Source organism: Saccopteryx bilineata, chromosome 1, assembly GCF_036850765.1.
Source record: "Saccopteryx bilineata isolate mSacBil1 chromosome 1, mSacBil1_pri_phased_curated, whole genome shotgun sequence".
In the NCBI taxonomy this organism is placed as follows: Eukaryota; Metazoa; Chordata; class Mammalia; order Chiroptera; family Emballonuridae; genus Saccopteryx; species Saccopteryx bilineata.
Window position 1 is genome coordinate 164,185,592 of NC_089490.1, and position 15,873 is coordinate 164,201,464.

The window sequence follows — 15,873 nt, forward strand, 5'->3', positions numbered from 1 at the left end:
TCGCACGGAGGTAGCCTCACTGTGAGCAGCCGACCCCGCCGCCTCCCTGCAGAGCCGGGCCGGCTCCTCCGACTGCGGCTCGGACTCGTCCCGGGACTCCGAGTTCACTCCGGTGCCAGGAGCGCGGCCGGCGCGTGGAGCCCGGCGACCCCGCGAAGGAGCCTCGCGGGAGCCCGGGCGCTTTTGCATGAGCACCAGAAGATCCGGCGTCCCCGCAGCAGCCCGGGAAGCAGGAGCAGGCGCGCGGGCCGCGGAGCAAGGCGGGCGGCGGCGGCCAAAGGCGCACGGTGCCGGGACCAGCTCGCCGCGCCCCATGGGGAGCCGGCGGCCGCAGCGCTGCTGAGGCGGGCCCGGCCGGCCAGGCGGGGGGCCGGGGCCCGGGCTGCAGCAGCCCCCTCTGCGGCTGCCGGGCCGGCCCGGGCGCCCGGGGGCTGGGGGGTGGGGGGTGGGGGAGGCCGCCGAGCGCCGAAGCAGGGGCCCGGGCGGAGGGCGCGGCGGGGCTGCGCGCACGCTGGGGCGCGTGGAGGGGCGCGGAGGGCGAGATGAGTCTGGTGGGGGGCTTCCCCCACCACCCGGTGGTGCACCATGACGGCTATCCGTTCGCCGCCGCCGCCGCCGCCGCTGCCGCCGCCGCTGCCAGCCGCTGCAGCCACGAGGAGAACCCCTACTTCCATGGCTGGCTCATCGGCCACCCCGAGATGTCGCCCCCCGACTACAGCATGGCCCTGTCCTACAGCCCCGAGTATGCCAGCGGCGCCGCGGGCCTGGACCACTCCCATTACGGGGGGGTGCCGCCGGGCGCAGGGCCCCCGGGCCTGGGGGGGCCGCGCCCGGTGAAGCGCCGCGGCACCGCCAACCGAAAGGAGCGGCGCAGGACTCAGAGCATCAACAGCGCCTTCGCGGAGCTGCGCGAGTGCATCCCCAACGTGCCCGCCGACACCAAGCTCTCCAAGATCAAGACGTTGCGCCTGGCCACCAGCTACATCGCCTACCTCATGGACCTGCTGGCCAAGGACGACCAGAACGGGGAGGCGGAGGCCTTCAAGGCGGAGATCAAGAAGACAGATGTGAAAGAAGAGAAGAGGAAGAAGGAGCTGGTTAGTACCAGGGGGCGGCGGGCGGTGGGGAAGCGGGGTTCAGGGGACGGGGGCTCCCCGTCTCTTCCCAAGTGGTCTGAGCAATGGCATCCCGCGTTTTTTGGCTGCGCCCTGAGCCTAGGTTGTTTGCACCAGGTTGTGGTTGGACTGGTTTCCCAAAGAGGCAGATTAGACCGAGGAGGGTGTCGGCAAGAGGAGGAGGAGGTAACGAGGGGTGCCTCGCGCTGCTGATCTGCCCTCCGTGTTCTCGCTGCTCCGCCAGGCACTTAGGGCGGACCTCGCAGACTCAGGGTCGCGATGCATCTTCGGGTCAGCGCGCTGGCCCGGACGCCTCATTCCTTGTCCTTTACAATCTTCATTTGGTCTACAATCTGATGCCTTCATATATTTCAAAAATAAGTCGCCCAAAAATTCTCAATTCCGATTATTTCACTGATTCCATTTCCACCTCTTGAGAACGAGGCTGCCATTGATTCCAAGAGTTTTATGGTTGTTCTTACTGTGCCCGGAAGATGTAAACATAAAATAAGTACTTTTAACTTCAAAATGCAGCTCCGGTTTTTCTTTGGCATGAGGTTAAAATGTAATTTATCAGATGTGAGTAGATTACATGGGTATTTCTTGTGCTATTTGAATTGGCTTAAACATTTTGAGACAAATATTTAATATTACTATGATCGTTATTGTTGTTAACAGTAACAAAATTATAACTGAAAATTAGTTTTCTCAAGTTCTTACCAAGTGCCTTTCGGGTGATGGTGTCCAGAGAAGGGCTGTTGCCAAGAAGGGGCCTGGAAAGTAATCCCCTTTGTCGAGTGTTTCTTCATTTGGGGCCTGTGGCGCTTTAGCTGTATAGATGAGTGACCTCTAGACCAACCAGGGGTTTCCGAGGCCTTGGAGAGGCGCTGTGAGCGGGGCCGAGACCGCCGGCCCACAGGCCCAGCCAGGGCCGGGGAGCTGCTCCCCATCTTCCTGAGAGCACGGATCTGGGATTACGATTGAAAACAGAGGAACTATATTTACCGCCGACCCCCGCTAAAGACCCCCAGCTCCTCCATAAACGACTTGAAAACGGGTGGTTGTTTATAAACTCGCGGATCCGGTAGCGTTACAGGCGCCCGGAGGCCTGGCGGTAGCGAGGGCAGCGCCAGTCTCCGTAGATCTCCGCAGGGGCCGGGACTTGAAACCACCCGTCTCCAGCCCCTTCCTCCCCGTCTCAGCCTCCTCGAGCCCGGGGGGCGCGGGGTGGCGTGGAACCAGGTCTCCTCTCTGAACTTTTCTCTCCACTTTTCTCCCCCTCGCCTCCCCCCTGCCCAGAACGAAATCTTGAAAAGCACAGTGAGCAGCAACGACAAGAAAAGCAAAGGCCGGACGGGCTGGCCGCAGCACGTCTGGGCCCTGGAGCTCAAGCAGTGAGGAGGCGGAGCAGGGCGCGGCGAGCGGGCCGGGAGCCGCGCGCCGACCGGGACTCCGGCGAGCTCTCCGCGCTCCACTCCGAGGACTACTTGCATTTGGAATCATCCGGTTTATTTATGTGCAATTTGCCTCCCCTCTCTTTGCCCCCCTTGAGGCATCCGCTCCCCACCTCCCCCTCCAAAAAAGAGTGGATATTTGAAGAAAAGCATTCCATATTTTAATATGAAGAGGACACTCCCGCGTGGTAAGGGATCCCGTCGTCTCGTAGATTCTCTGTGTCTGAATGTCTCCTCCTGGCTGTGTAGACAGCAGCGTGGCCTCCTTCCCACCTACTCAACCCCTTCCAGATAAAAGACAGCGGAAATTAGTGTGTATATGAAGTGTATCTTTAATACTTGGCCTTTGGATATAAATATTCCTGGGGATTATAAAGCTTTATTTCAAAGCAGAAAACGGGGCCGCTAACATTTCCGTTGAGGTCGGTACCTAGTGCTGTCGTTTCATCTGTGGTTGTTCCCTTTTGGAAGATGTTTCCAACAGCTACTTGTTCTGTGCACTTCCGTCCTCTAAAACTAAGTGGAATTTAATTAATATTGAAGGTGTAAACGTTGTAAGTATTCAATAAACCACTGTGTTTTTTTTTTTACAAAGAAACCCCAATCTTTTAATAGTTGATACCTCAAAGGAGTTTTGAAAACAAAACTGTTATATTTGTTTTCATATTTAAAAGATTCAGAAGTAAACTAAATTATGATTGCCTCTAACTTTATTTGAAAGAGTCAGTGGTTTCAACCAATCATTAACGTGAGCACCGGGCCTCCCAGGGCAGAGATTCCTTAAAGAGAAGGGTCCTCGATGACAATCCTAACAGCGTCTGGGCCCTCTCCTCCCCCAGTCCCCGGGAGAACGCGGAGGGGGCTGAAGAAGGGCCTCAGAAGGTGTAAAGGTGTCCTGGTTTCCCTGAACTTAATTAACCAGGAGCTATTGTCTGGAAAGAGCATTTTCGGTGGAGGAGGTTTGAGGAGGATCGCAGGCGCAGAGCCTTTTATTCAAAATGTAGGATTTCCATCTAAGAAAGAAAAAAATGAGAAAGGGAGAAAGAGGTTTTCGCGTGGTCTCCGTGGGGGGGGGGTATTCTCATTTGAGCAGGACGAGGGTTGGGGGCAGTTGTGGGGAGGGCCTTCAAAACAAGTTTATGATTAGGTAACAAGGAACTTAGGTAACGTCAACTAAGGAATCTCGAACGCGGCCAAGGATTCCAAAGGGGGGTGGATGGCGGGGCTAGATTTACAAGGAGCTGCAGGGAGCTCAGCATTAACTGCGCGGTGTCTGAAGTCCTCCCGGCCGCGAGCCAGCCGAGCAAGCAGGTCCTTCCCCGGCTGCCAGCCTCCGGGGGCTTCCCCCGCCCGGGGTCTGTCTCCCCGAGCCCCGGCCTGACCCGGGAGGACGTCCCCGCGGCCTCCTCTGCCCGTGGGCTCGGCCGGAGGCTGCGTCTCGGCTCCGGGAACCCGGGAGCCCGCTGCGCCCTGAAGGCCTCGGCGGACCCGGGAGGGGGAGGGGAGGGACTCGGGGGGGAGGGGAGGGAGGGAAGAAAGGTGAAACGTATTAAAAAGCGGTTTGTTTCATGAAACGCCACGTATATAAATCTGGAGTTGGGGAGGCTTGCCAGGGGCTTTCCACTTTGGAGCCCATCCTCAGGGTGATGCTCACACCTCGGCTCCGGGCACAGACCTTGCCCGACACCCAGCGGTTCCCACGCCTGTGGGCGCCCACCCGAGAGCCCGCGGCCACGCGCAAGTTTGCAAGTGCGGGGGGGGGGGCAGCCAGTGGCTCTGAGGGTCCCTCCCGCGGGCAGCTGACAACGCGAGGGCGAGGGGTTACAACAACTCGGCCAAAGCGATCTGAACTTTCTCCCCTCGGGTCAGCCGGCGCTGGGCCGGCGCGGTGGGCGCGGGGCTGTGTTTACAGACACTTGCCTTTGTTTATAGCAGGGGGGCGGGGAGGCGCGCCCTGATTTTCTGTTCCTTTTGGGATCCCTGTCCGTTTGACCGAGTGGTTCCCTCCCTCTCCTGCCTCCTGCCGCCTTTCGCGTCTTTACTTTAATCCGTTCAGGGAAAAGACGCCAACAAGATCCTGGGGGTCGATGGAAAACGTCTACCTGAATGGTAGAGAGGCGGCGAGGTTTTCAGAGCAGGAGCCGGAGAAGAGACGTCTGCGTCCTGCACGCGTGCCTGCGCCTGTCTTAGAGAGCTGGTCTGCTTCGCGTCTGGGCCTCAACGCCTTCCTGCTGGTCTAACACTTTCTCTGGTTTATTAAACCCCAGAAGAGGGAAACCGGAAGACCCGGGCAGCACCGTCGTCCCGGGCAGCACCGTCGTCCCGGGTTCTACACAGGCTGTGACCCGCTCTCCAGACACCAGCCCCCTTTGTCCGGCCGAGGCCGGGCCCTGCCGTTTCCTCTGCTCCCCCGCGGCCGCGGCTTCCTGGGCCCAGCAGCCCAGACCCACACCTCAACCACGGCGACAGTCTTACCCACCGGGAACCCAGAGCCAGACACTCAGCAGAACCGACAACCCAGGGGTCCGAACCTCGTAACCTGACTACACCCTGACCGGCCCGCCACTCCGCCGGCAGGACGCCCAGATTATCCTCACTCAGCCTCCCAGCCTCCCCTCCCCACGTCGTCCAGTCCCAGGAAAGTGAGCGGTGTGCTGGACAGGCGTTTCTTGTGTGTTTCCACGCTTTTCTCCTCTACACATTTCTCTCCTTTTAAACTCCCTTTCTTTTTCTTTAAAAAAAAAAAAAAGTTTTTAAGCTCCTGCCTTGCGGGACGGCTAAAAGGTCTCTGTTTTAATTGCTCGGATAATGTGGTTGCTGCCATTTTGTTAAAAGCAATCACTCCTGCAGCGAAATCACTAGCTCTCTAGACAGGCCGGAGCCGACAAAAATGCAGGATTTGACGTTAAAAGCTAAATGGGAAGCTGGGGCGGCGGAAGGTAAATTGATGGTAGATCTGGCTGTCAGGGTTCGGCCCCAGACCGCCGCGCAGGCCGAGCGCCTGATAACCTTGGAGCACCAGCGGGGCGAGGGCTCAGCTGCTGTGTGTGTGTGTGTGTGTGTGTGTGTGTGTGTGTGTGTGTGTGTGTGTGTGTGAAAATAATTTGGAAAACTCAACAGAGTGGGACCTGAGCACACTCCCTGCGCCCAGTCTCGGTTCTCCAGAACTTTTGCCCCCAGCCAGGACACTGATGGCAGGTTTGAGAGCTTTTTCATGTCAAGACGCTCAAAAGATGACAGTAAGATCACCTGGAGTTCCTCTCGCCTTCTAAATTGGGGAGGAGGGGATTCTCTGGGATGTGGATGGGAAGTTCCCGCCTCCCAGGGGAATAGTCAGTAGTTTGTGGAATAGTCAATAGGTCGGGCCTCTAAGAAGGGTGGGCCTCCCGAGTCTAGGCTGCCCTCCTCAGGTGCGGCGGGGCCAGGCAGCCCGGTCGTCTCCACAGGAAGGGGGTGCAGGAGTGGCCCTGGTAGCCTCCCAGGCCTTAGAACTTAAATATGTGAGACGTGGGGTGGGGGTGGCTTGATTCCCCTCCCCCAATCTCTGTCTCTGTTGCTACCCCCCAGGGGTTGCCAAGATCACAGAGCTGGTATTTCACCTAGATGTTAAGGTAGCAGGACACGTGATTTACACGAGCTCGCACTCTCAGTGAGTAAGTGTGTGCACGTGTATTTTGCAGGAAGGGGTGCTGAGGGTAAGAGTGAGTTCAAGTGCAAAGCCACGGAGATCAGGAAGAAGGCCTGCGAGCTACTTCCGAGATTACCTTTGCAGAAAGAACCGAGCTACTTGAGAGGGCTTGAGGTGTGTGTGCCGGGAACAGTAAACTGGGCAAAGGCTACCACGTTAGCCCGGACTGCACTGCACTGCTCTGCGGGTCTGCAAAGCGCGGGAAACTTCTCAGTGACTGGTGTGGCTTTAAGGAAACGCTCTAACGCCGCGCGCGTGGCTGGCGATTTTCTCTTCCACGGTTGCTGTGAGCTCTCCCTGCCCACCAGCTCCACCCACGTGCCTGGATTTGGAAAAGGGACTAGTGGTAGAAGCCAAGTGGAAATGATCGGTGGCGTGTCCCCTGTAGAGGGCTGAATCTGGGCACTGCGTCCTTTCTGGATCCTTTGGCATGAGGAAACCCATTCCCTCCCCAGACCCAAGTCTTGCGGTCCAGATCTCAGCGCGAGGAAGGGGGCCACCGAGTCGCCCCTACTCGCAGGACTCTTGGCCTGGCGGACGGAGCCCACGGAACCCTCGGAGAGGAAGACCCTGGAGCCACCCGCAAGCTGGGGCCCAGGACCAAGGCTCGAGTCCAGCCTTCCTGTAGGGTTAGGTCTATTGGGGGAGATGGGGACAAACAACTGTTTATAAAGGGGAGCGGGCAGGGAAAACTCCAGGAGAGAAACCGAATTCCAAATTTCCGGGGCCAGACAGCTCGGAGCGCTCGGCTCGACCATCAGCCACCGCACAACGCGCGCTTCTCTCCCAGCGGCGGCTGCCGGGGCCTAATTGACCAGCAAGGGCCCAGCGGCCGCGGCACGGCGAGCTCACGGAGTTAAAGTGCACCGCGCATCTGACTCACACGCGCACAGAAGTTACGCTTCTCTCGCTCCTCCCCGGCCAAGTCGGGTCCCTTCGAGGGGCGCGGCCCCTCCCTCCCCTAAACACGACCCCCCCACACACACACACACACTCTCTCTCCTCAAATTCTCCCGGCATTCGGGCCTCTTTGATGATCAGATGGTAGAGCCCTGATTACAAATTTATTCCCGGCCGCCCCGTTCGTCTTTATCTCCGCTATTAGGGACATCTGGGAGTGATTAGCGCCGCGCCCGGCCGCGCTGCCTATCTCGCCGCGGCGGGGCCCAGGGCCTCGCTGACGTCAGGGCAGACGGCTCGGAGCCATCCCGGCCGAGCTGGGTGTAATCGGCGGCCGCGCGGCCAAGTCTTCCCGGGGCCAGGCCAGCAGCTGCGTCTCGCCGCTCGCCTGCGCACAGGGACTTTCTAAATTTGTATTTTCAGCCCAGAAGACGTTTTTATTTTCTTTGTCTAAGGTGAGGCGGAGCCGGCTAGCTTTTCTACTGTCCCTCTCCACACTGAAGTTTTCCAACTCTCTGGTCTGATGCATTCCGCCTGGAAAAGCCTCCCACATCCGGTCCTGACCCGCGGACGCTCGTCCGCTATCCGCGCGCCCCGGTGCTGCTCTCCTACACTGACAGCTGCGGCCACGGCTGCGGTGCCCGCGCGGCCGGCGGCGGGGGCAGGGACGGCTCCTCCGGAGATCCAGGCTGTTCCTGGGGCTGCCCTCCCTGCACTGGCCCCCGCTCGGCCCCCACATCCCTTGGGGCCAAAATAGTGGGGGTTTCTGGCTACTAGGGTGGAGGGCTAATTACAAAACGGGGTTCTCCAAGCCCTGGTCTTTGCACCTGCTATCAACACCTGAAGGATCTAAGAAGCAGAGGCGCTAGACCCTCTCCTGAATCTCCACCTCTTCCCCTTCCAGAGCTGTCCTTGGCGCAAATACTGACACCTCACAAGGGCAAGGGTGACTGGTGGCAGTTTTGCCCCTACTATGTCTCAAAGCCCAGCGCGGCGACTAGATATATTTGTATGACTCCTGGACGGGAGGGTGACACCCCAGATCTCCGACGCTGGCGTCCTGGCGCACTGTCCTGGTCGCTGGGATGAATCCAACTCCAGAAGCCTTATGTTGGAACTTCCCACATCTAGTTAGTATCCGAAATCCCCAAAGACCTTGAAAAAATAATACAGTCAGTCTTTATTTTACTCGCACCTTCACAGAAAGTCTGATGCAGCAGGTCACGGAGGAGACCCAGAGTCTGCGATTTTCACCGCCAGAACACTTGGGAGCCACAGCCTGAGACTATCCACACCCCGCTGCAACCAGTTCTCACCTTTGCTCTCTCTCAACGCCCAGTGTGAACGCTGAACAGCTTGGGTGGCTTTATCAAGGATGGGGTAGAGAGAGGGCAAGGCCTGTATGACTTAAAGTCTACAGAGAGAGAACTGGCCATATGGATCAGTCCTATATCTCAACTTAATTGGCAGTGCAAGGACTCAAAGCAAATTTAGAAGACACTATTCGTTTGCACAAAGGCAGCAAAGACTAAGCTCAGTGTCAGCCGCTACAGTGAATTTTGCTAGAAAGAAAAGACACCGTAACCCAGAGTGCAGTAACAAGAAGATCTATTTGGGAGGCCAAGGTTATCAAAAATAAACAGGAAATCCAGTTGAGAAAACTCCCCAAATGTTCACCCTCCTCAATTCTTCAAGGCACTCAGTGCACCAAACTCCAGTGTCTTCATGTAATCTGGAACGGAAGAGAATAATTTCCTCCCAAGTCAGTGAGAACGTCACATTTGAGAGAGCTGGGTTCCCCCTTCCACCCACCCCTATCTCCAGCAGAAGGTGAAGGAAATACTGAACTGAGGGGAGTCTCTGAGGGCTAGGGATAGAGAGTGAGGCTTGTAGACAGCTGAATCCGTACTGATTGGAGGAGGAGAAACCTATCTGTGTTTCTAGAGGGGGGAAGGGTAGGCAATGGCTACACAAAGGATTTTCCCACAGTGCTGGCAAGTGCCTTCTCCAGGATCTTCTTTAATACTGTAGGCCGCTCAAATAGGCAGTTTTCTGAATCATTCAGACCACTCAAAAACAAACAAAGCGAACAACAAAAAGCCCACATTGCTTTTGCCCCTAATAATGTCTTGTGGGGAACATAAATTCACTTCTACTTGAATTAGATGGGATGAGTTAACATGGGTCTCAGGCCCAGAGAATCCCATTTTATATTTCCAAGCAAAGGAAACAGGCTTGCATGCAGCTATACCATTAATATAAAGGATCACCAGCCCCCCTTTTACCTAACAACCCAGCTTTCTCAAATGGTATATTTAATACACAATTAATTATGAACCAACTAGACCCATCCTGATGCTTCCCTCTGGCCAGATGGAGTGTTTCAAAATAACACTGTTGCAGCACCAAGTAATCTTTCAATCCACTGGTGAACAAGAACTAAAGAGATAGGGAGACCTGAAGACTCTTTTGTAAGCGGTAGGGGTCATTTGCTGCTGCTTGTCTGCTGCTCCACCAGCTGAAAGGATTTAGAACAAACAGTGAACTTAGGGGCAGAGGAAAATTTGAACCATCATCAAGTCCATTGCGGAGAAGATGCCAAAAAAGACATCATTCTAAACTGAGATGGCAGTAAAGACCCCTTGGTGAAAAGATGGACGCCAGTGGCCCCTGAGGCCAGGGCATGGTTGCCTTTACTTAACATGGGTTGTTGTTGCCATGGGTTGACATTTTTGTCTTTAGGATCAGGCAAAAACGCGAGGGGGCGGGCATGTATTTGTTACTCTTTAGTTTTAAACAAGAAAATGCAACCTAAGTCTGTAACTAGAACTTGGCGCTGAAGAAAAGCTGGTGAGGTTTTAATGGGAAAGTGGCCGCCAGGCCGCCTGACCATAGCCTTCGCTTTGCAAATCTGGTTTTTATATTCTCAGTCAGTAATCACCCAAAGCCATAACTGTCTCTGAAATTATTCATTAAAGTCATTTTCAGGGATTCTCACAGGATGACTCTTACGTTTATGATCTTCTGAGAGCAATGACATCAGCCTCAGTCTCTTTTCCGCTTTTAATTAATGTGCTGGGAAGACGACAGGGGCCGCGGCTGTGTCCGTGGGGAGGGGGCGGGCCGGGGCTGGAATTCGCAGGCGCGTTCCGCTGAGCTCGGGCGCGCAGACATCCTTTGATTAAGGAGGGTATTTCAGGGAGTGCAGGCTGTGCAGAAGATCACGGCTGTGCCCTGTGGTGCTGTCAGCGGTGACAGATCCCAGATGGGGCCGCTACTGTATGGCAGATTGAGTTTCTCAGCAGAAAACTCACCCTCCCTCCTAAACGTCTTCAAAAACCTTCTCCAGATACTCCAGGTCGCTTCGTGTGAAATTGAAAAGGCCCAACCCCAAAGTTGGTTTTGCGTGCGTGTGTGTATGTTAGTTTTTCCCCCCTTCCTCTTCTTTTTTTCTCTGCACTTCCTCCTCCTCTGAGCATCTCCGACCCGCAGGGCTCCCCGGCTGCTGAAAGAGCAGACCTGGCGGGCCTGGTGGCTCCTGCTCACCCGGCCAACGCGCCGCGCCGTCGGCACAGCTCCGAGGGGCCCGCGGACAATCCGGTGGGTAGGGGCGCGGCGTCCGGGGCGTGGGGGCACCTCGGAGCTCCCAGGAAGCTGGGGTGGCCCGCAAGGCCGAACCCTTCCGAAAGGAGAGCTGGCGTGGTGGTGGTGCTGCGGCGTGGGTGCGGGGAGGGTTAAATCCAAGGCAGAAGCTGAGTGTACCGGGCCTGGCTCCCGTTTCTCTTCCCTGTTCCGCCAGCCGGGGCAACCTCGGGGGGCTGCAACGAGCCCCAGCGGCGGGGTGGGGGCCGTCTCTGGGATCGCTGCGGCCACAGGAGCCCGGCCAGACCCGGGACGGCAGTGGGGGTGGGGTGGGGTTGGGGTGGGGGTGGGGTGGGGGTGGGGCAGAGGTTCCGGCTGCGGCCCAGGCAGGGAGGGGGAGCGGGGCCATCTCCAAGGTGAGAAGTGCAGCGGGACCGGCTTTCTACACAGTAAACATTGGCCAGTTTGGGTCCCAAATTTCACATTCCTGGGCATACACCGGGTTGGAAACTCTTTTGCAGAAACTCTTATACTTATTTTAAACCTTTATTTAAAAAAATAAAGAAGTGTCCTGTGTCCCTGCCTCCTCAGAGGCCACGAAGACTCCTTCCTCCTTCCTTCCCTCCCGAGGTGCCCAGGCCGGCTCCGGGGAGCAGCGGGGGCCGGGAGGGCGCGGGTGGAAGACGGGAAGGAGGGTGCTCGGCGCCCCGACTCTGCCCGGACTGGTAGACCCCACCCATCCCTACCCCCGCGGTCCTCTCAACCGTGGAACTTAGCGTGTTCCCACGGGCTGGGGGCGGGGGCGAAAGAGAATACATTTTGTTTTGTTTTAACGTAAAGATAAGCAATTTTTTCTTCAAACTATCCGTGCAGCCGCCTCTCCCTACTTCCACTACCCCCAACCCCCGCAAGGCAGGGCAGCTTGGAGAACCCCCTTTCGGCTACAGTGAAGGCTCTAGGGAACCGAAAGAGAAGCCACAATGCCTCAGCTGTGAGGCTCAAGGTCCATGGCCCTAGCCGCCTCCCCCGGCCCGGCCCGGCCCACGCTCCGCACTGGACGGGATCGCCTCCTGCTCCACCTCGTGGGCCGGCCGGCTATCCGGTCCCTTCCTTGGAGACAAGGGCCCGAGACCAGACTGAACTGGACGCCCACACTGCAGCCGCCGGGCCAGTTTCTCCACGTCTCTTTGTCCTGACCCCGCGTCCTTCGTACCCAGGCCGGCTGCTCTTAGAGAAGCCTGTGGTCCAGTCTCTGGTCCAATCAGATCCCACCCTTCGACGCTTTCCCTTTTGCCCTCTCCGTGGAGTCTGTTTCAGAGACTCAGTTTTATAAAGAAAAGAGGTGGGACCACTAGACCCTATTTTATGTCGACAATAATCCGGCCACGCCAGTATCTTCCCCTTGTCTGTATAATGGTCCTTCTATGGATGTGTGTAGTTCCTTGCAGGCCTAGAACACGAGCTGATTAGGAACAAATCTGTGTACCCCTTATGACAGCCCTCTCCCGGAAAAAAACAAAAACAAAAAACCTTGCTATTATTTCCCCGACAATTTTCCCCTAGGTTTGGGTTATAAGGTAAATCCACAAAACTATACAAAAGCAAAACACATACTGAATTTCAAAACTCCCGCTCGCCCCCTCTAAAAGGCAGCTTTTATTTTTCACGGCCCAATCTGGATGAAAGTGGCTTATTTTGATTTTTTTTTTCCCCCTTGTACCCACATGCCTTGTAAAAGATTCCTGTGCACGGGCTCGACCCCCTCTGATGACCGCAGGGCCTTGCTTCCAGACTGCAGTCCCCGCCACTTGGTTTTTAAGTCCTTGCCTGGAGCCGAGATGTAATTGTGACCCCGCCCGAGTGCGAGCCTCCCGGGGGGACGTTTGGTCGGGCCTGGGCTGGGGCCGGGACCTCCCAAGTGGTGGACCCGGGAGCCGGGAGCCGCGCGGTCCTCTCGCTCCCCACTCCTCCCTCTCTCCCTCCTCTCCGGACTTGGGGCGTTTTCTCCCCTGTCCTCCAGCTGCCCCGCGCCACGGCGCACAGCTTTTCCCTTTCCTTCCCACTATTTTAATTTCTCTGCCGTTTTCCTCTCTAGCACCTTTTTTTTTCTTTTTTAACCGCTCCCTCCGTCGCCTTCACGTTGAAATCGCTGGCCACAGAGAAGCAGAGTGAGGCTGTGTAGGAGTCAGGAGAAACGAACCAGGAGCCCCGGCCCCTCGGCGCCGTGGCGGAGGCGCAGGCCAGCGCGCTTCTGCGTAACGTCAGCGCGCGGGGTAATTTACCTTCCCCCGGCGTCTGTCAATATGACTAATTTCCACAGGGGTCAAAAAGCCTTTCTCCGGCAGTCCATCTTGGAGCGCTCTCTTACACAGCAGACCGGGTTAGTTGTTTTGTTTCCAAAAGCCCTGGAAATAAATACTCCTGGGGGCGTCCCTGCCTGGGCAGCCGGAGAGGAGCAGAGGAATATACACGGTGTCAATTAAAGGCAGTTTTCCTTGAACTACGAACTGTGATTGGGTTTAAACGACAGCGACCTGCTTGCCTTTTAGCTCACGTTACCTAATTCGTCCTTGATACCAATGCTTTCTGTAGAAACAGGAAATCCAAAGAGAGGGAAATAATTATTGCTCCAGTTTTGCTCTGTCGCGTGGAGATCCCTATTGAAATATTTTCTCCGCATTTCAGGGTGTGATTTAAACATAGAGTATGCGCACGTGTCTTGTTAATCTGGCCTAGACAGACGATATATCATCCGGGTGGTGTTTTACAGTAATTTCAAAACTGCTACCGGCTTCTAAGAGTGAAATCAGTGCTGTGGATTTAAACAATCTCCGGGACTCGTTTCAGGCGGCTAATTGATGCTGGTTGCATAACTCCGACTCACTTTGAAAAATGTGCTAAAAGAAACTAACGGTGACTAGCGGTGACAGGGCGATTCTCTGTCTTCTGCTTGGAACAGGGCGCCTCTCAGGGAACCAGGTCGCACTGGTTGGGTGTTGGGGGAGTAAGCCGCTCTAGTCCGGGAATCGAGGTCCCGCGGGAAAGGGCACCAGACAACCCATTTCCCTTCTACTGAGGCTCAGGCACTGAGGCCCCAACTAATAAACTTCCGAGTTAAAGTTTTAGCAAGCTTTCTTGAAAAAAACAGGTTTCTCCTACCCTACTCCCCTTCTTCTTGTGGCCTTAAGGCAAGTAAATGCTTGGACTCTGGGCAGTTAGGAGCTCAGGGCAACCCACAGGAAACGCAGGACAGAAGAAAGCGAGCCTCGAGGAGCGCGGCCTCATCTCGCGGGTCCCTGACCTCTTCCCGCGGGCGTGGGGGGCACAGACCTAGAAACCTGGTACCCTCGCCCCTCCTACCTAACGCTCCCCTCGCCCCAAATCGGGAGTGCGCGCGCGCGCACACACACCCCGCACACACCTCTCTTTTCCTCTCTCTCATCTGTTGGTGCATTTATGACCTAATGAAAATATATCCTTTAGGGAAAAGACTGTCTATAAAATGTGAAATATGAAGAACCCGTTTGGATGTTCCCACTGCAGGCCAGGCCTGATCTTGAAGTTTTTTAGCACAAACACCTTGACCCCTTTTGTTACTTCCACAATCACTCTGTTATTTTTCCTAAAGGATGACAATTGTTTCAAGTGACCTCCTCTCATTTCCTGTGGAAGGAGAAATGATCACCAGCCTAAAGATGTATCTTTATTTGGGGGAAGGCATAGCTTGGGGGGAAAAAAATTACTTTCTTATTTACTTATTTACTTACTCATTTTAGAGAAGCCGGGGGAGAGAGGAAGAGAGAGCGAGAGAGAGACAGAGACAGAGAGAGAGAAGGGGGAGGGGCAGGAGGCATCAACTCTCATATGTGCCTTGACCAGGCACGCCCAGGGTTTCGAACTGAGGACCTCAGCGTTTCAGGTCGACGCTTTATCTAATGTGCCACCACGGGTCAGGCCATAATTTTACTTTCTATCTCTCCTCATTTTTGGAAAATCCTGGCACCATATGTTCGGACTTTGGCAAACATCTGGGGAAACCAAGGGCTTTTCAACTCCTTTCCTTTTCCTTCCTTCCCAACTGTTTTTCCAAATCCATTTTTTAAAATCTCACAAACATTGGCCTGTTTTTTCTCCTGGTCCTTCTTCTGAAATCTCTCCCAGTTTCCAATACAACTGAGTACCTCCTTGGAAGTCTCATAGTTAACCACCTGTTTTCATGGGTAAAGACGATCTAATCTTTTTTCTGGGGAGGATTTGTTTATTAACCCAACTGGGTAGAGCAGAGATTATTTCCCATATGGTTTTCTATACACCATACCTTTAAACAAGAGGTTTTAAAGGTTCCTTTCATTTTGCAGTTTGACCTTTGGCCCACGAGAGTGGATTAAGTTGTTTACTAGCAGGGACTATGCAACAGGAAAAGCTACAGGGGACATAAACATGAGTGTGAGCTGAAGAGCCCTGTCCCCTGGTGGGGTGGAGTTGTTTATTTGCATATTGCTAAAGGAGCACAGCAGTTTTAATTTAAAGTATTTTTTGGCATCCAGGGGCCATTTAATAACTTGGGGTGGAGTGATTCTATTGTTCAACTCTCCGCTTAGTTAATCCCCTTTGTTTCTGAGTTTACATCACTAAGGGAATTTTTTATCTCCTTTTTTAAAATTTAACATTAAAACATTAATTTTCCTGATAGAACATGCTTAATAAGAACTTTTGCACGTGGTTAAGGCCTAGGGAAAGGGGCAGAGTGTTCAGCCCACCTGGACAGGGGTAAGATTGCATGGAGGGCGTGTAGGCTGAGAGGCAGCCATTTCTAAGGAAGGGTCTTGTCCTCTTTGTACAAGAAATTGTCCATCTTCAAACACCTATTGGGAAGCGTCAATCCTTTTTCAGTTGTGTTTCAGCTTAGATTTTTTTCCCCTTAGGACTGAGGGCTCATCCAGTCCCCACTGTCCTGAAGGAGCAGATGGCTTCAAACTGACAGATACTCCTACCTAGGAATAGGAGAGTCATGTGCATTTTGCCTCACCTATAGTTTTATACTTCAGCATAAAAATATATTATTCAAGTCAGATTTCCAACTTATGACCCATTGAATAAAACAGAAAGTTTATTACATATTTTCAATTTCATA

The 15,873-nt window shown here is 54.8% G+C and overlaps 1 protein-coding gene and 1 long non-coding RNA gene across 2 annotated transcripts; one reads left to right on the forward strand and one right to left on the reverse strand.

Annotated features, from left to right (window-relative positions):
- The first annotated feature begins 454 nt into the window (after window positions 1-454).
- Window positions 455-3,999, forward strand: HAND2 (heart and neural crest derivatives expressed 2). Its single transcript, XM_066279076.1, has 2 exons — window positions 455-1,097; window positions 2,415-3,999. Exons 1-2 carry the CDS (start codon window positions 543-545, stop codon window positions 2,511-2,513), a joined length of 654 nt encoding a protein of 217 aa, XP_066135173.1. The 5' UTR covers window positions 455-542; the 3' UTR covers window positions 2,514-3,999.
- Window positions 4,000-8,748: 4,749 nt separating this feature from the next.
- LOC136320237 (uncharacterized) lies at window positions 8,749-10,221 on the reverse strand. Its single transcript, XR_010728281.1, has 2 exons — window positions 10,170-10,221; window positions 8,749-9,675 (listed from the first exon to the last, which is right to left on the reverse strand). It is a non-coding gene; the product is annotated as an uncharacterized lncRNA (long non-coding RNA).
- Between the last annotated feature and the right edge of the window lie 5,652 nt (window positions 10,222-15,873).

What these genes read in the sequence shown, in the direction of transcription:
- HAND2 (XM_066279076.1), top strand. Translation starts at nt 543, where the DNA reads ATGAGTCTGGTGGGGGGCTTCCCCCACCACCCGGTGGTGCACCATGAC. An exon ending in AGAAGAGGAAGAAGGAGCTG is followed by an intron (nt 1,098 to 2,414) that starts GTTAGTACCAGG and finishes CCCCCTGCCCAG; the next exon opens with AACGAAATCTTGAAAAGCAC.